The sequence below is a fragment of the Nicotiana tomentosiformis genome, chromosome 2, assembly GCF_000390325.3.
Source record: "Nicotiana tomentosiformis chromosome 2, ASM39032v3, whole genome shotgun sequence".
Lineage (NCBI taxonomy): Eukaryota > Viridiplantae > Streptophyta > Magnoliopsida > Solanales > Solanaceae > Nicotiana > Nicotiana tomentosiformis.
Window position 1 is genome coordinate 186,043,889 of NC_090813.1, and position 19,642 is coordinate 186,063,530.

The 19,642-nt window shown below is 33.6% G+C and overlaps 1 protein-coding gene across 9 annotated transcripts; it reads left to right on the forward strand.

Annotated features, from left to right (window-relative positions):
* The first annotated feature begins 942 nt into the window (after positions 1 to 942).
* On the forward strand, positions 943 to 13,996 carry LOC104087304 (putative late blight resistance protein homolog R1B-13). 9 transcript variants are annotated; one of them, XM_070196401.1, is made up of 13 exons: positions 1,088 to 1,301; positions 1,516 to 1,578; positions 5,671 to 5,895; positions 6,084 to 6,243; positions 6,428 to 7,347; positions 7,883 to 8,215; positions 8,349 to 8,414; positions 8,555 to 8,776; positions 9,210 to 9,479; positions 10,158 to 12,580; positions 12,691 to 12,821; positions 12,919 to 13,023; positions 13,471 to 13,996. In XM_070196401.1, exons 5-10 carry the CDS (start codon positions 7,174 to 7,176, stop codon positions 12,366 to 12,368), a joined length of 3,276 nt encoding a protein of 1,091 aa, XP_070052502.1. In that variant the 5' UTR covers positions 1,088 to 1,301; positions 1,516 to 1,578; positions 5,671 to 5,895; positions 6,084 to 6,243; positions 6,428 to 7,173; the 3' UTR covers positions 12,369 to 12,580; positions 12,691 to 12,821; positions 12,919 to 13,023; positions 13,471 to 13,996. The 9 variants fall into 9 exon arrangements, with proteins under 9 accessions (XP_070052503.1, XP_070052507.1, XP_070052509.1 ...); XM_070196402.1 differs by adding an exon at positions 13,327 to 13,379 and having other exon boundaries at positions 943 to 1,301; positions 5,671 to 7,347; XM_070196406.1 differs by having other exon boundaries at positions 943 to 1,301; positions 5,671 to 7,347; positions 9,210 to 9,273; positions 9,379 to 9,479.
* Positions 13,997 to 19,642: the final 5,646 nt, after the last annotated feature.

A 19,642-nucleotide genomic window follows, 5' to 3' on the forward strand; every position in this document is an offset into this window, starting at 1 on the left:
CTATGGTATTGAATCTATCATGAACGAAGAAAACACGACATTCAACTAAGCAAGACTATTAGGTATATTCCTATCCTAACCGAGAAATCTTTTCCCGAGCCACGGGTTCAGAAACAAGCTCTCTCTAATTCTACTCTAATCTAAACACGACTTTCCCAAGCATAGCATATATAAGTAAATAGAACTCAACTGTTGTCCAAACAATTAAGAAATTATGCATATAATTAGAGAAACAATCAAAGATGATAACTCAAATTAAAGATGTTGTGATTAATAAACTTCAATATTCATGTCAACCACAATCCTAGAAACGAAGTTTAGCTCCACATAGATATGATAGCAAAACAATAAATCATCCACAAAAAAAAACGTAAAGATTGCTAAGTTTGATTGAAAAAAGATGGAATCTGATGAATTCCGGCCTCCACGGCGGCTCCATGCTCTCCCTTGGTCTAAAGTATGTTCGATCCCCCCCCCTCCCCTCCCCCCTCCCAAAATAGGTTTAAAACCTCTTTTATAAATGTTGGGGATGTGTAGGGTTGAAATCACCAAATCCCATCTGAATTAGGACGAAATCCGCCCCTGGGCGTCAGCTTTGCGCCTGGTGCGGAGCTGGACAATGAACTTTTTAGCCTGCTGTCAACGGCGTTTTGGTTGATGCCTGGCGCGAACGTTGGCACCAAACTTGTACTTCCTTCAAATTCTTCCGTTTTTACTTCAATTTGCATGCAAACTTTTCAAATCACTTCAAATTGACTCCTACACATATAAATACCATTATTAAGCTCGAGTTACAAATATTCACACCAAAATTAACAAGATCGAGCCATAATGCAAGGCAAATTACATGCAAAAATATGGATTTTTAGCCAAATATGACCACCCACAAAAATAGCAGAAACTATATAACCTGCACCTTCAAATGTGAGTTCCCTTTATCTCTCTTATTTCACAATTCTGTTTAAATCTAACCATCACAATTTATCAAATATATAATTGCTCACTTTTACATAACTTAAAGAAACTACTCGGAAATATATTTAAGACTTATTTCAAATCTAATGCCCAACCATATTTTGTCATTTTTCTCCCTAACCTCATGATTTAATTTGGTGCCCTTAAACCCTTATCTCTTCTCCTCCACACGAATTTTCAACTTCATATCTCAAACTGTCGGTTTGTTGAAAAAGGGGAGAATTCATACATACACAAAAAGAGAAAGTAGCAACCATTCCATACTTTCTGTTGCCTCATTCTAAAGCCATTTCTCAGATATTTCATCTTCAACATCAACTAAAAAGGTTAGTCAGTTTATCTCTAATAACTTAAGAAAAGTTTGTTTAATTTTGGTACTCGGATGGGAAAATATTCTTCAAAAAATAATTACTACTTTTTATGCATGGCTATATCTGCAAAAATGTTTTCTGCTATGACTTTTTATGCTTCTTTCTTCAGTTTCTTTGTATTCTTACTTCTTTCTCCTGATAAAGTTTTATGTGTTTTTTTATACATCAGATCATGGAAAGAGGAAAACAAATTGACGGAGAAAGAGAGAAAGGGGAATTAGCAAACTTTGAGGTATGCCATAATTAATTTGTGCTAGTAGTGTTGGTTTGAGTCAACTGTCTAATAACTATTTCTAATAAAGTTTTCACCTAACGGTCTAAACCAAAATAAAACGATTAAGTTAAAGAACTAATTGAAGCATCGATAAAATTAAATAACTAAATAATTGATTATAGTTCCTATATATTGGTGAAAGGTAAAACTTCTTGTTTTACGGTTCCTAAATTTAGTCACTTTTCATATAAAGATTAATCTGAACGAAAACACTATTCAAAATCCGAAAAATATTCCAGCATAATATATTGAAGTTCGAATTTTTTACATGTGAACTTTCAGCATAATATACTAGAGTTCCAGCATAATATACTGGTCCAGCATAATATGCTGGAAGTTCATACACAGGTGCTCAAATCTCCAATATATTATGGTGGAACTTTCCGTGTGCGAGAGTTCCATTATAATATGCTGGAAGCTCATACACAGGTGCACCAATCTCCAGTATATTATGCTGGAACTTTCCGTGTTGCAGCAAAATAATGGCTATTTTTCAATGACTTTGCAAACGCTGGCTATTTTCAATTACCAGTCCGAAAACTGGCTAGCCCGTGCTATTTTCACAATTTTGTTAGATTGTTTTTAGGGATTTTTTCATTCCTATACATTATTTGAAACCTTATTACGAACAATATTCATGTTTTGGTATTTACCCGACCTAAACACATTTTAGTTACAAAATAAATACAATCCACCTTAAAAGGCTCTCAATCCATTATTTGTGCCTTCAATCAAGGGATTTAGTTACACCATTTTTCTTTTTTCTCTCCTCTCTCCCCTCTTCTTTCCGGATTGAACTTATATTTAGGGATTTAGATAATCTAATCCTTCAGATCTCAACTGATGTATATAGCTTGAGTCAAAAATTCGAATTCAATTGTGTCCGCCAGTGGTGGCTAAGTTTCTACGACTAACATCCTTCTAAATTTTCGGTATTATTTTTTCAGTTGATAGACTATGCTGTCCTTTTCTTATTCGACAAAAATGGAGAGAAAAAAAAATAATTTGCCTTTTTCACCACGTTAAAATTATAGAGACTAGAAGAGACATTAGAAAAGGGATAAAAAAAAGAATATCAAAATAGCTCACGGCGGAGACCACTGGGATAGAATGAAGCAAATTTTAACATTAATAGTAAAAAAAGAAAAGGAGGACGTAGCTTGATACAACTTATCTACAACTTTCATATATTATTTCTACTCAGTTATATACAACTACAATATCATACCACTTAAATATAATTTTTATACAAATTTTATACAATATGTCTTTTGTATATGATTTATACTTAGTAAACATAAATTTCATACAACTAATTATATATTATACAACTTATCTACAACTTTCATACATTATTTCTACCCAGTTATATACAATTACAATATCATACAACTTAAATACAATTTTTATACAATATTGTTCAACTTTCATACAATATTTAAATAAAAATATATATATAAACAACATAATACAATTTTTCTATAATTTTACTACAATTTCGTAAGTATAATGTATGTCATGTCTTCTTCTTCTTCTTCTTCTTCTTCTTCTTCTTCGAGATTCAATCTGAAATTTAGCCAAAATCAAGTCTAATCTTCACCCAAACACCCTCAAAATTGAGATATAAACTCCAAACAATATTCTCAATTATTTGCAACAACACCCAATCCAAACAAATAATAATTTTTGAAAATCCAAATTCGAATTCAGAGCTTCAAAGCTTTTTAATGGTTGTCAATGATGGAATTGCTGCTCTCTTTTCCTTTTCTCTATATTACTGGAATTAGGGATTGAGAGATAGAGAGAGACGTAGAGAGAGAGAGAGCGCGCATGAGAGAGAGAGAGAAAGAGACGGAGAGAGAGAAAGCGCAGGAGGGAGAGAGAATAAGGATGTAAAATAATTGATTCCTAATATAAAGGGATACTCATTTAATTCCTAAAGTGTATATAATTGGTAAATTTGTATATAGGATGTAATTAAATTGAATTTGAGTAGGGAGAGTAATAAAGTTTCAAATAGTGTATAAGAATGTAAAAATTTCTTATTTTTATTCAGTTTTGTTTGGGCCCAACCAACACTTATATGGACTATTCGCCAATTATAAGCTCAGACTTGAACAATTATATTAAAATACATAAATTATTAAAAAGTTTATTAAATATTTATAAATTATATTATAATAAATATTTTTATGAATACAATATTTTTAAAATATACATATGTAATCTCGGGTTAGTTTGATTTTGGTTTGAATTTTTAAGTTACCAAACCAAATCAATTATGGTTGGATTATTTTTTTAATACAAACCAAATCACAGTCGAATTGTTTTTCCAGTTTGATTCAAATTATCGATTTGGTGGGATTTATCGATTTTCTTTGTACACCCCTAGTTCCAATTACTTCGGATTCTTAATTTATTAATTTGCTCTCATGAATATAGCGGTTGATAATTGCATAAACTCGATCAAATAATCAAATTAATCAATATTCTCTTAATTAATCCTGATCACAAGTAGTTTAACTAACTTTCACACTTAAATTCCTTCTTCTGTTTAACATGGCAATTCCACTTGAAAAAAACAACAATTAGCAATAAGCCAAGATCAATCAAATAAAATAATTATATCAATCAATTAATAATAGGTTCTATCAATCTTTCGATAAAAAGATTAAGTTACAACATAATTGGAAGAATAAAACAAACTTTTCTCAGTATTAATCGTAATCTTTGATACTCATAATAGCATCTTTCTTTTTCCTCCTTTGGTTGCTTTCTTCCCTTCATTTTTCTCTTTGGGTTTAATGGTTATACTAATTTATCAGGTACTTTTTTTTTTAATGCTTTATCATCTTTTTTTTTTGGTTGGGAAAAGGTACAAGTACCTTCCCAACCTATAACCAAGTTTCAACAATACATTTTTTCTTTTCGGGGGGTCTTATTACCCCCTCTAAATTTATTTTTTTCAAAATATTTTGCATCTTATGTGCTGACTTGAACCCAAACATGAAAACACCTCCTTCAAGCGCATAGCAACTTAAAGAAAAAGACTGTAACCTATACGAAATTGCCATGTATCAGTCTCAGGACTGATTTTCATGAGCCGTTCTTCCTAAACACACTTGATTTCATGAACATTTGTTCACACATTTTCAAGAACTTCAAATTTAATTTTGGGTCTCAAAATTCAACAAAAACTCAACTAAATCGGCACCAATCAAGCTTAATTTCAACTACAATTTCACAACAACATCATCACCAAATCCCAGCAATCAATTTGACCAACAACCAAGAACTTCAACTAGCTCGTTTTTTGTTCTTCAAGATTTTTTAAGTTTCAACAATGGTATATTCGAAATTCTTTCTCCATTTTCGAATCTCATCAGCAACTAAGGATCTAGAATGAGTTTAGCACTTGAATCTCAACTTCAAAACTTCAACAACCTTCGTATTTGCTCAACACCTCCAATTCTTTTTCAAGTTCGTACAAGAACAATGACAATAATAATTGTCCTTTTTTATTTTTTCCATTATATTTTGGAATTAAAAAGGAAACAAAAAGGAGGAATATGAAATAGACTTAAAAATTTAAAAGTTAGACATATGTAAAAATTAGTTTAAGTATTTGTCATATTTCTCCTTTTTATTTATGGACTAATTTATAAAATGATCACTTAATAACTCACTAGTAATTTTCTGTGACAGTGCGAAGGCGGATAAATTAATTAACTAGTTCTCACATATGTTGTGATTATTTCCTCCGTTGCTTAATCACCTCTACTTCCTTTACTTCACCTCATACTTAGACACAAGCACATATCCCTTTCGTAAAACTGATGACTTATGTTACTCTTCTAACTCCTTATATAGAATGAATAACTTGAATAGAATGATCATAAGAAATATTAAGAGAAAGCGATTGAAAAAAGATCAAAGCAAATCGCCAACAATAGTAACTTGCCTTCTCTTTTTTTATATGATTGTACTGCAAAATAATACTACCAATATTGGGATAAAATTTGATAATGGAGACATTGATTTATTATATAGGTGAAGGGAAATCAAGTGAGCTACGATCAAGCGGACTCAATATTGGTAGAGCCATGGGGAGGCACTGGTGGATCAAAATGGTATTACAAGGTGAAAAGTCCCATTAAAGAAATATTGATTACTCATGGAGATTGTATAGAATCCATCATGTTCAGGACCGTTACTGAACAAGGTACTACCATAGACTCACCAAAGTTTGGTGGGGATAGAGGTCGAAGAGACAAGGTAGGTCCAAAACAATTGTGGTCAACATATTTATTTCTCATGATTGGCACGTTCTTCTCAAGTTAACTTGTGTCATGTCATTGGAATGAGCTTAAATTTTGTAATAAAAATTTAATTATTAAGATATGAAAAATGACATGTTATATGTCAGCTTAACATGATAGTTTAGCATTGTTTTGCATTTTCAGTGTACACAACATAAACTCTATAGTTACATAAGCATCTTTCAAGTCAAAGATAAGAACACACTGGTTGCTTTCACTATAGATCCTCACTTGGGTTTAACACAAGGCCGGCAGAGCTACTGGTTTAATTGAATCCCCGTCATCTAAAAGTTATGTAGAGAGGGTAAATATAATTTTCTTATATATCTAAGTTAGTTGAATCCTCTCAATGCAAAGGAAGAGGCGAAGTGTCCAAATTTGCTTTGGGTCACAGATTTTGGATCCTAATGTGATATTCTTGTACTTTACTGAATTCTTGTCAAAATTACCGACTCTGCTACTTATTTAACCAATTGCAATAATCTCAGGTTGTTATTGAGGCAACTTCATTGGAATATTTAACAGGCATCAAGGAGACATTTGGACGTTGTGGTAGCTATTTGGTTATAAAATCTCTATGTTTTGTAACTAATGCAAGGAATTATGGACCATTTGGGTCTGAGATTGGAACCCCATTTTCACTTGTGATGAAAGAAGGTTGAGCTATTGTGGGATTTCACGGGCGTTGTGGAGCGTACCTTGATGCTATTGGTGTTTATTTGCAGAAACTTGCTCCTCCCACTTTATCAAAGGAACTTGAAGCTAAAAACATTGAGCCAAATGAACCTATGGTTGAAGAAATTGAAATCCATGACCTATGTTGTGATTATTCCCTCGTTTGCTTAAGCACATCTACTTCTTGAATTTTCTTCACCTCATACTTGCACACAAGCACATATCCCTTTCATAAAACTAATGACTTAATTGACTCTTCTAGCACCTTAAACAGAATAATAACTTTAAAAAAGGGATGATCAAAATCAGGTGATCATAAGAAATATTAAGAGAAAGGGAAAATAACAAAAAATCAAAGCAAATCGCCAACAATGGTACCTTGCCTTTTCTTCCTTTACATGATATTGTATCTATATTCATTCTATTTCCTTTTGACTGCAAAATAATGCTACCAATATAGGGATAAAAAATTGATAATGGAGCCATTGATTTAATTTGCTATATATGTGAAGGGAAATCAAGTGAGTTTTGATCAAGCAAACTCAATATTGGTGGAGGCATGGAGGGCAATACTGATGGATCAGAATGGAATTACAAGCTGAAAAGTCACATTAAAGAAATATTGATTGCTCATGGAGATGTTATAGACTCCATCCTGTTAAGAACCATTACTGAACAAGGTACTACCATAGACTCACCAATGTTTGGCAGGAATGGAGGTAGAAGAGACAAGGTAAGTCCAGAAAAATTGTGGTTGACATATTTATTTCTCATGATTAGAACATTCTTCTCAAGTTAAATTTGTGTCATGTCATAGCAATGAGCTTAAATTGTGTAAAAATAACACTTAATTATCAAGACAATTAAACTAGTTATAGCAGATTATTCATTTATTTTACAACCTTCAAGTTACCTTATTAGGCTCTTGATATGAAAAATCACATGTTATAGGTCAACTTAACATGACAGTATAGTAACTTTTTGCATCATTTTCAGTGTATACAACAAAACTTCATAGTTATATAAGCATCTTTCAAGTTAGCCAGGGGTCTTTCGAAAATAGTGTTTGCGTATACACTACCCTGCCCAGACTCCACTTTGTAGGATTATTCTGAGTTGTTGTTGTAAGCACCTTTCAAGTTAAGGATAAGAATGCACCTATTGATTTCGAATCCTAATGTGACATTCTTGCAGTTTTCTCTAAATTTTTGTCAGAATTCCTGACTCTACTACTTATTTCACCGATATGTGATTTGCAATAATCTCAGGTTGTCATTAAGGCGCCTCCATTGGAATATTTAACAGGCATCAAGGGGACATTTAGACGTTATGGTAGCCATTTGGTTATAAACTCTCTATGTTTTATAACTAATGCAAAGAATTATGGACCATTTGGGTCTGAGGCTGGTGGAACCCCATTTTCATTTGTGATGAAAGAAGTTGGAGCTATTGAGGGATTTCACGGGCGTTGTGGAGCGTACCTTGATGCTATTGGTATTTATTTGCAGAAACTTACTCCCCCTGCTTCAGCAAAGGAACCTGAAGATAAAACAATTGAGCCAAATGAACCTATGGTTGAAGAAATAATTGAAACCCATGATGTATGTTGTGATTATTCGCTTGTTTGCTTAATCACCTCTACTTCCTTAATTTTCCTCACCACACACTTGCACGCAGGTCCAAATCCCTTTCATTAAACAATTAACTTATGTTACTTTCTGACACATTATATAGGGATCAGGATCGGGTGATCATAAGAAAGGGAAAATAACAAAAAATGAAAGCAAATCGCCAACAATGGTACCTTGCCATCTCTTCTTTTACATGATTGTGTCTATATTCATTCTGTTTTTTTTTTGGTTTAATGCAAAATAATACTACCAATATAGGGATAAAATTTGATAATGGAGCCATTGATTTAATTCCTTATGTATGTGAAGGGAAATCAAGTGAGTTACGATCAAGCAGACTCAATATTGGTGGAGCCATGGCGAGGCAATATTGGTGGATCAGAATGGAATTACAAGCTGAAAAGTCCCATTAAAGAAATATTGATTGGTCATGGAGATTTTATAGACTCCATCATTTTCAGAACCATTACTGAACAAGGTACTACCATAGACTCACCAAAGTTTGGTGGGAATGGAGGTCGAATAGACAAGGTAAGTCCAAAAAGATTATGGTCGACATATTTATTTTTCATGATTAGAACGTTCTTCTCAAGTTAAATTTGTGTCATGTCATAGCAATGAGCTTAAATTATGTAAAAATAACAGTTAATTATCAAGACAATTAAACTAGTCATAGCAGATTATTCATTTATTTTATAACCTTCAAGTTACCTTATTAGGCTCTTGATATGAAAAATCACATGTTATAGGTCAACTTAACATGGCAGTATAGCAACTTTTTGCATCATTTTCTGCGTACACAACATAAACTTTATAGTTATATAAGCATCTTTCAAGTCAAAGATATGAGTGCACCTGTTGATTTCAAACCCAATGTGACATTCTTGCACTTTTCTCTGAATTCTTGTCTGAATTTCTGACGATGCTACTTATTTAACCGATATGTGATTTGTAATAATGCCAGGTTGTCATTGAAGCGACTTCATTGGAATATTTAACAGGCATCAAGGGGACATTTGGATGTTATGGTAGCCATTCGGTTATAAAGATTCTATGTTTTATAACTAATTCCAAGAATTATGGACCATTTGGGTCTGAGGCTGGTGGAACCCCATTTTCATTTGTGTTGAAAGGTGTAGCTATTGTGGGATTTCACGGGTGTTCTGGAGTGCTCCTTGAAGCTATTGGTGTTTATTTGCAGAAACTTATGGTTGAAGAAATTGAAAGCCGTGACGTACATACTTCTTTTTCTCTTAATATCATGAATCAAATTAATTTCGTTTTGTTATTTGTTTAATTTTATTTCTTTCCAGTTAATTGTGATTTCACATTAAATTAATATATGCATGACATGTATCTGCACATAAGGTTTCCTTCACTTAATATATATTCTCATGTTATTAAACTGTTTAACCATGATAAGTTAGCATGATTTGGTATAAATACCAAGTTGGACGTGTTTTTGTTGTTAGAGACATGTCCATTCACTATTTTATGGCAAAGAATAGGAACTTATTGATCGAATTATAGGCTTATAGTTTTAAGAATAAAATAAAAAATAATTAGACATTATAAAGCTTATCAATCCTGGTTGGTTATAATTTCAAGAGGTTGTTTTTATATGTTTGATAGTTACATCTATTCATCTCTTCTTCAGAAAAATGGTTAGAAAAAAATCTTCACTAATTAGTCCATCCCCCTTTTAGTGCATAGTCTAGTATATTGAAGGGGGAAAATAGACACCAGCTGAACATATTATTTTAATTCAGTTGAACATATGCATAGTAAACCATCTTTCTTGACATGCTTATTTTGGATACACAACCAGTTGCTCAAACTCTGAGAACATAATATATAGAGAATTAACTGTCTTTCTTTTGAGAATTTGATATAACTTTTGGTCCTTTGGCAGGTGTCATTTTCTGCTCTTCGCAAGGACATTGTCAATGTTCTGGATTTCATAGAGAGCTTAAAGAATGAAGAATATCAAAAAGCTGTTGACGTGGATCTAATTGAAAAGCTGAAATTGGAGCTGGCATTTTTCTGTATATATGTACAGCTTTCTTATTCCGGTCTGCAAAAGTTTAATTATACAATGAATCTCAAAAGACAAGAGGTTGAAATAATTTTGTATGATTTTGGCAACTGCATGCGGTTGAAACAAGACATGCACCATGTCCTTCCTTGCCTTGTGGAGAATATGGATAATTGTATTAGCTCATGTCTTCTTGATAAATCAAGTGCCACCATGACTGCGGAGCAGTTGGATTTCCTCCTCCAGAATCTCTATCATTTATCCAAGTATCGTGCTGAACAGGTTTTTCCTTTAGTGACTGAATATGAGATTCTTCAGAATGTATGTGGCAATATAAGAGATTTCCATGGGTTGATAGTGAATGGTTGTGTTGGGCATGAGATTGTTGAACATGTCCTACCTCAGTTTCAACTAATGGCTCAGAGAGTAGGACGCTTCCATTGGGATGATCAGATTGATGGAGCCTCTCGACTCTTCAAGCTATCACATCTACTCTTGGAGATTATTCCTATTGAACTTGAGGTTATGCACGTATGTCATACAAATTTGAAAGCTTCAACATCAGCAGAAGTTGGACGCTTCATTAAGCAGCTCATAGAAACCTCTCCGGACATTTTTAGGGAATATCTGATTCATCTACAAGAGCACATGTTTATTACCGCTAGCACTTCAGGGGCTCGAAACATTCATGTCATGATCGAGTTCCTATTAATTATTCTTACTGATGCTACCACGAACTTTATTCATCATGACATATTGTTTGATTTTTTGGCATGTGTCGGAAGGGAGGTATCAACTCTTGTTCGCGTCTTAGAAGAGAAATCCAGAAATGAAGTGAGTACCGGTGGAAAAAAACATGAGACTTCGGACTTAATGGAAAATATTGAACTCCTAAAAAGAGATCTCAAACATGTTTACTTAAAAGCCCCAGACTCATCTCAACTCTGCTTCCCCGTGAGTAAGGGATCCCTCTGCATGCATCTTGTACTCATACACTTAAATGATTTGCTTAATTCCAATGTTTATTCAGTTGCTTTGATAAAGAAAGAAATTGTGCTGGTGAAAGAAGATCTAGAATTGATAAGATCTATCTTCGTGAATGTTGAACAAGAATTGTATAGAGATCTTTGGGCACGTGTTTTAGATCTAGCCTATGAGGCAAAAGATGTCATTGATTCAATTATTGTAAGAGACAATGGTCTCTTACATCTTATTTTCTCACTTCCCTTTGCCATAGAAAAGATCAAGCTTATCAAAGAAGAGATCTTACTTAAGAAGATTCCCAAAAATAGGAGCGTCATTGTTGTAAATTCTCCCAACAAGCCAGTTGAAAGCAAGCCATCATCAACTGAGCAAATAATCGTAGGTTTTGAAGAGGAGACAAATTGGATAATTAGGAATCTCACCGGCGGACCAAAAATGCTAGATGTCATTTCGATCACTGGTATGCCGGGTTCGGGTAAAACTACTTTGGCATACAAAGTGTATAATGATAAGTCGGTTTCTAGCCATTTCGACATCCGTGCATGGTGTACAGTCGATCAAAAATATGATGAGAAGAAGTTGTTGGAGAACATTTTTAATGAAGTTACTAGCTCAATTTCGAAATTCAGTGAGAATGTTGATGTTGCTGATGAGCTACGGAAAAAGCTATTTGGGAAGAGGTACCTTATTGTCTTAGATGACTTGTGGGATACTACAACATGGGATGATTTAACAAGACCTTTTCCTCAAGTTGAGAAAGGAAGTAGAATTATTTTGGCGACTCGAGAAAAGGAAGTGGCTTTGCATGCACAACGCCACAGTGACTCTCTTGACCTTCGATTGCTAAGATTGGAAGAAAGTTGGGAGTTATTAGAGAAAAAGTTGTTTGGAAAAGAAAGTTGCCCTGATGAACTAGTGGATGTTGGAGAAGAGATAGTCCAAAACTGTAAAGGGCTTCCTTTGGTGGTTGATTTGATTGTTGGGGTCATTGCAGGGAAGGAAAAGAAAAAGAGTGTGTGGCATGAAGTTCAAAATAATTTGAAGTCCTTCATTTTTAACAAGAAAGTGGAAGTGATGAGGGTTATAGAATTAAGTTATGACTGAAATATGCATGTTGGTTCATTTGAGGTTCTTAAACATTCAGACAGAAGTTAAATCTCTGCCTTCGTTTTTCTCAAACCTCTGGAATCTTGAAACTCTGTCTCTGGATAATGGTAATCAACCCATGCTACTACTACCTCTACTGGAAGATTCTGCTTTGGAGATTAAGAAATATGTTGAAGATATGATGGGAGAAGACAAGGTTCAGGTCAGGAGTAAGTATTGAGCGCTCTTGCCCTTGGAAAAATGCGAGTATAGACAAATTTATTACCTCCTTTATTTCATTTTATGTGATGGACTTTGATGAGTGTAATTTTCTTTGCAGAGCGCATGTAAGGAATACGAGATACAATTCCCTTTGCCAGTACATCAGCTTTAGATCAACGCTAAAGATTGCAAATCAAGAAACATACATGGGATTGCTGACTCTCTGCTATGATGGGCAAGAAACAAAAGGTTGGCAACCTCAATGAAGGTTATCCTATATCTCAGTTTTTTCAAGTTTTGTAAATCTTTCAAGAAATACCATCACTAACTTGTGAAAACTGTTCAGATAATCATGAAATTCTAATGCAACAAGAAATGGGATCTTTAGTGGCTGCACGTGCGAAGAGTTTTAATAGGTGCTTCTGTTCAACATTAGGCCTCATTTGCAACAGTAAGCGTTATTATAAATCCTCTTGTGCCTATTAAAATATCAATGCAGGATATCATATCTCAAACTTTAGACAAAGTGGTGAAATATAAGGATGCAGTGTTGCACTCAAACAAGAATTCCCACTAAGAAAAAAGATGTTTAATTTGAGTACTACCGCTACTGGTAGTTGTGATAATATAAGAGAGGTTGAAAAAATTAATCCAAATGTGGGCTATTACCTACTTCACTATACATGGTGTAGCTTCTGCAGACTGAATCTTCAAGGCCTCCAGTGTTTATTCTCACAATAATGAATTTGTCCAGAATAATGGAGGCATTATTATTGGTAGCATTAAGAATATCAACTTTCCTGAAAGGTTAAATCATCCTATAGTTAATTCTCTCCAATTTTGAACAGCATCCCATTTTAATCGCTTGTATTTTCTAATCGTGGCTTCTTTTCTGCAGGTGGCAACTTTCAGTCCATGAAAGAGAAGTTTGTTTACAAATACACTTTGATTGAAGGTGATGCCTTAGTAGACAAAATAGTAACTTATGACGCGCACTGATTGAAGCTCTATGTTCAAATACACCAAGCTTGTGCCCCAACTTCTCATGATTTTCGGCAAGAACAATCATATGATTGACAAGGGATCCAACTGGAGAGTTTTCAATGTCCAACTGTGTATCAACCATCTTCTTAACATATTCAATGATTGCAGTTGGATCTATATTCTGATGTTTCCTCTGGAGTTCAGAACTCATAGAAGCGATCCATATTCTGATGTTTTCTCTGGAGTTCAGAACTCATAGAAGCGAGAATGATGCGTTTAATAGCAAGGCATTCTTCCAAGTATTTCTGACAAAACCTTGGTGCCTTGAACATCATTCTATGGTGGGATTATCTTTGCAAGATTATCGATCATATCAATGAGCTTTTCATGCATGAGAACAATTCTCAAATTTCTATATCATTCATCAAAGTTTGGTCCCACCAACTTGTTGGTCTCAAGTATTTCACGCAGTGTTATAACAGAAATATTGAGAAATCTAAAATATGGAAAAGAAAAGGCAATAATATAAGAACATATTTACATATATCATAAAGACATGGACTTTTATCTAAATGATATTTCCACTAATTATTTTAAACTATTTACCCTCATTATAGTTTAAGAAATCTCTATTTCTTTTAGTGGAGTAAAGGAATCCTTTAACAATATGTATGAGCCTCTTAGAAGTCAAGTCGTTTCTCACATATATTTTAAAAGTAAGTACTCTTACCAATTGTATCCCCATACAATATCCTTAAATAGCTCTATGTCAAATAGTTCCCTAGTAGTCAGGTCGATCATATTGGCATAGTTGAGTTCAACCATCATGAAAGCAAAGAACTTATTAAATTTTATACTCCCTGGGTAGTCCAGACGTCTAGTGTAAAATTAAATAATTCTTCCAATCCATGCATCTTATGCAATAAATAATTTTAACATATTCTCGAACTATAAGTCTCCTAGTTGTCAGGACGCTCCTTATAAACAAGAAATAAATAAAATTATTTATTTTGATGGATAACTTTACAATAAAATATGTTATATTTTATTATTTAAGAGCTCAAATTTTAGTAAGAGGGAATTGTTACTAAAATAATTTTTAATAACATAAAGATCAAATCTTTTATAGCATGTGAATTTAGTTCAAGTTGTTTACATGCTTAGTCCTAAATTAATTTACATCACATGTAATAAATAATTCAAAATTATGTAATGAACAAGCACGTGACATAAAAACGAAATTCAATATTTTCTAACATGTTTATCTTATATATCATATAAAAATAATTCATGCAAGAAAACTATTATTAATTAACATCTCATGAACTAATAACAATTAAACTAATAGTAGAATACAATAACCTATTATAGATTAACGTCGTATCTATTACAAAATATTTTCAATTCAAGTTACGAACTATCTCAATAGTTTAACTTATATGTATACATATTTTATTCACAATAAAATTATATCAATTCATATGCATTCAAACAATTTGACTATTGCACAAGACACATGTATTATGGTTTGAACTCTTCAAATATAATCTTAAAATATTTCGTAAATAAATTTTAGACACAATAAACCACAGCTCTGATACCACTGTAGGATTGTGGGAGATGTTCATAACACGCAGCGGAAGACAATAACAATCTTAGGAAGATCTTTTCATGTTTAAAATTTATTTATATGTCAAAGATCGGATCTAAGACGTACCTAGTGAAGAGAGTCTCGTTTCAAAAAATTTTTGATAGTGCGAAGACTCTATGCGTATCCACACCGAGGCCGATCTTTACTATCAACTCTTTGATCAATGAAAACCGCGAACAAATTGAACGAAAAATATTGTGTTGAAATTTTCTCAAAAATCTCAACTCAAAGGTAAAAGAACAAGAAGCAATTTTCTCGCAATAATATTTTTTCTTAATTTTTTGGGGCACACATACACCTTGTAGGTTTTCATATCTGCTTCAAGTTCACAAACGTATCTCTATATATATATGTGAATGGAAAAAGGAAGAATTAAAATGGTGTTTTAATTCCTTTCCAAGTCAAAGTTGAACTTTAGAAAAATAATTCCAAGGAAGAATTAAAATGATGTTTTAATTCCTTTCCAAGTCAAAGTTAAACTTTAGAAAAATAATTCCAAGGAAGAATTAAAATGGTGTTTTAATTCCTTTTCAAGTCAAAGTTGAACTTTGAATTAGTCTCCTTATTAATATTTAATATATATTCCATATATAAATAAATATTAATTATAAGTACTAAATATATATATATATATATATATTAATCAAGAGATATAATTTAATTTTCTATTCTAAATAGAAAACTACAATTTGTTTAATATATTAATTATATTCTTTGTGCTAGCAAAGAATATAACAATATTTTATTTGGACTAATAACTAAATTTATTTGACTAAATTAAATTCTTTAATTTAATTATCAAATAATAAAGTACTTTATCCTTTAGCAAAGATCAGAACACTCATTAGTGTGCAACCACATAGGTTCAATACTAAATCGGTAGTAAATTGATCACATCAATATACTAATCAAGGGTGGCGTCTAACAACACTCCTCAACGACCGGATAGCATAAAGTATACAATTTACTCTCAAGAACCTGTAGAAGAATAATGCATTAATTCCTTCTGTCCTTATAGCTCTGGGTCACTCTAGGATATGGTTCAACTGTCAAATCCTAATAGGCGACCAACTATGTGTTCATGTCAAAAATAATCGACCATTGAATGACCTAAGAAACTCTTTTCTACTTTCATTCAATCGCCATGGCCAAATTATTAATTTGGTCGGTTATAATTCTTGACAACATGGAGCTTAAACTCATTACCAAGAGTTGATAGATTTCATCTTGATCAATCACTAATTATACAAGTATTTAATCGTACCCAATATCCTTTCAACTATCGCCCTAGGGCCATAGGTGTCTAGCATCAAAGCACAATAAATAACTTGTCAATTACTATGATAATATCAGGTCAAAGGAAACTCTTACATCACATTCTTCAAGAGAATATCCTATTGATAGTTTATGGTAATTCTTACCATTAGGAATTATTCAATGAGTCAGTTCAATGATCATATCTCTATATGCATCATCTACTTATGTGATTATTTAATGAAATTAACTAATCTTTATCCCATAAAGACGATCACATAAATATTGATCTAACCAGATTAACAATGTCCAAATTAATAATCCTACGATCAAGAATAAATTTAGATTAAATCATAAGAAACTTCACTCTCATTATCATGATCTCTATCACGATGACAAGTCTAGAAATTTAATCAATGACCTTATCAAATTAATCAAACAATTAATAATAACTATGATAAAAGAATATCAAATGCCATATATTTTTATATCAAATAACATTCACAAAAATAAGTTCAAATCATCAAATATGAGATTGGATCTAGGGCATATTTAATATATCCCTAACAATCTCCGACTTGCACTAGAGCCAATCGCTCTTGTATTTCATTCCCAATTTCCACTTGTGCTTATCAAATTCCTTTGCTCCAAGAGCTTTAGTGAACGGGTCTGCAGCATTTTCCTTTCCATCAACTTTTTGAATCTCGATGTCTCCACGTTCAATGATCTCTCTTATCAAGTGATACTTTCGCAGAACATGTTTGGATTTTTTGTGTGATCTTGGTTCTGTTGCTTGAGCAATGGCTCCAGTATTGTTACACAACAATGGAACCCCACCTTCTATTGAAGGAACCACACCAAGTTCAGTTAAGAACTTTTTCATCCATACAGCTTCCTTAGCAGCTTCACTAGCTGCTATATATTCTACTTCAGTCACTGAATCAGCAACTGTAGCCATTTTGGAACTTTTCCAACTCACTTCTTTAAGGTGAATACATGACCAGAAATAGATTTGCTATCATCTCTATTTAAAGAAACACTTGCATCAGTATAACCTTCAAGTTTCAACTCAGAATTTCCATAAATGAGGAATTGGTCTTTAGTCCTTCTTAAGTACTTAAGAATGGTTTTCACCACCTTCCAATGTTCCTCACCAGGGTTTTTCTGATATCAGCTAGTGACTCCAAGTGCATAAGCCACATCAGGATGTGTACATGTCATGGTATACATGATAGCTCCCACTGCACTAGCATATGGGATCTTACTCATGCGTTCTCTCTCTTCAGGTGTTGTAGGACAATCCTCCCTACTGAGAGTAATTCCAGTGCCTATCAGTAGATAGACTCTTTTGGAATTATCCATGTTATACCTTTTCAAAATGGTATCAATGTACAAAGACTGGGAAAGTCCAAGCAGCTTCCTCGATCTATCTTTATAGATTTTTATTCCTAATATATAAGCTGTTTCTCCAAGTCTTTCATGGAGAACTGTTCAGATAGCCAAATGTTGTGTCACGGTCCAAAATCTCACTTGTCGCGATGGCGCATATCTCAATACTAGGCAAGCCGACAATCTCAATAAACCACCATATATTCTAAATTTGAAAACATAATATTTAAATTCAGCGGAAGAAATCTCACAAATACAGATATAAGCACTACCAAAATCCGATGTCACTGAGTACATGAGCATCTAATATGAATACAAAGTCTGACTGATAAAACACTGTCTGAAAGTATAGAACAGTACAATAACTGAAGGAAAGAGAGTCAAGGTCAGCGGATACCAGGCAACTACCTTGATAGTCTCCAACTGATAGCACTGTGAGATCTAACAGTCGTCGTGTCCGAAAGCACCTGGATCTGCACACGAGGTGCAGAGTGTAGTATGAGTACAATCAACTCAATAAGTAATAAGACTAACCTCTAGGCTGAAAGTAGTGACGAGCTCCACAGGTACAGTCTAGTATATATAAATAATGGTACAGAAATGTAGGCATTCTTTCAAGTTCAATAGTTAAAACTCAGTACAAGCAAAATAGATCAATATTGCATGATATGGGGAATATGACATCTCAGTGGAAAGACTTCATGTACTACTGGTCACTAATCATTCGGTTACTCGGTACTGTTTATAGCCAATCCAGCCCAGGGATATTCTATCCCGTATATATATACACATCGACTGACAGTCAGTCACTCAGTACCGTATAAGGCCAATCTAGCCCTGGGGTAATTTATCCCCAAATGTAAATGTAAATGATACGGACAAGATCCATGTCCAGGGAAATTCATCACAATATAAATAAGTAAGGCAAGTCCATGCCCTGGAAAGTCCATCCCGAATATATAGTCATCTATGCTCACTGGGGGTGTGTACAGACTCCGAAGGGCCTCCTTCAGCCCAAGCGTGATACAAAGCCAATATGGCCTGCTGCAGGCGGGCAGTCCTGATCCATATAATAATAAAGCCTATAAGGCCTACTGCAGGCGGGCAGTCTCGTTTCATATAATAGTAATATACATAAAGCCAATATGGCCTGCTGTAGGCGGGCAGCCCCGATCCCATAAATATCCTTACAATGGATGAACATGACTGAGTATGAAATATACATTTTTAAAACAATTAAATTCAACAGCAACACGACCCTATGGGCCCCAAAATATCAGCACATAGCCTAATCATGATCTTTAATATGAGTTTTAGCTCAATTTCCTAACACATGGAGAATATGCGAATAATAACATGATTCTTTAATTTTACAACTTCACATGATTTATTCAAGTCACAATATCTATGGTGCACGTCCATACGTTCATCACCTATCGTGTGCGTCACCTCAAAACAATTTATATAACACCAAATTCAGGGATTCATACCCTTAGAACCAAGTTTAGAAGTGTTATTTACCTCAACCATGTAATTCTTTACTCCGCTACCCCCTTGCCTCGTGAATCGGCCTCCGAACGCCTCGAATCTAGTCACAATTAATTTGATTCAGTCAATACCAATTATTGGAATTAATTCCATATGAAAATACTAGTTTTTCAACAAATTCCGAATTTTAACTCAAAAATCACCCTGTGGGGCCCACGTCTCGAAACCCGACAAAAAAGTTACAAAATATGAACGCCCATTCAACCACGAGTCCAACCATACAAATTTTACCAAATTCCGACAT

Coding starts and splice junctions, on each gene's coding strand:
- LOC104087304 (XM_070196403.1), top strand. CDS start 7,174: ATGGAGGGCAATACTGATGGATCAGAATGGAATTACAAGCTGAAAAGT. Junction 8,216..8,348: donor AAATAATTGAAACCCATGAT/GTATGTTGTGAT, acceptor CACATTATATAG/GGATCAGGATCGGGTGATCA. Junction 8,777..9,209: donor ATGGAGGTCGAATAGACAAG/GTAAGTCCAAAA, acceptor TAATAATGCCAG/GTTGTCATTGAAGCGACTTC.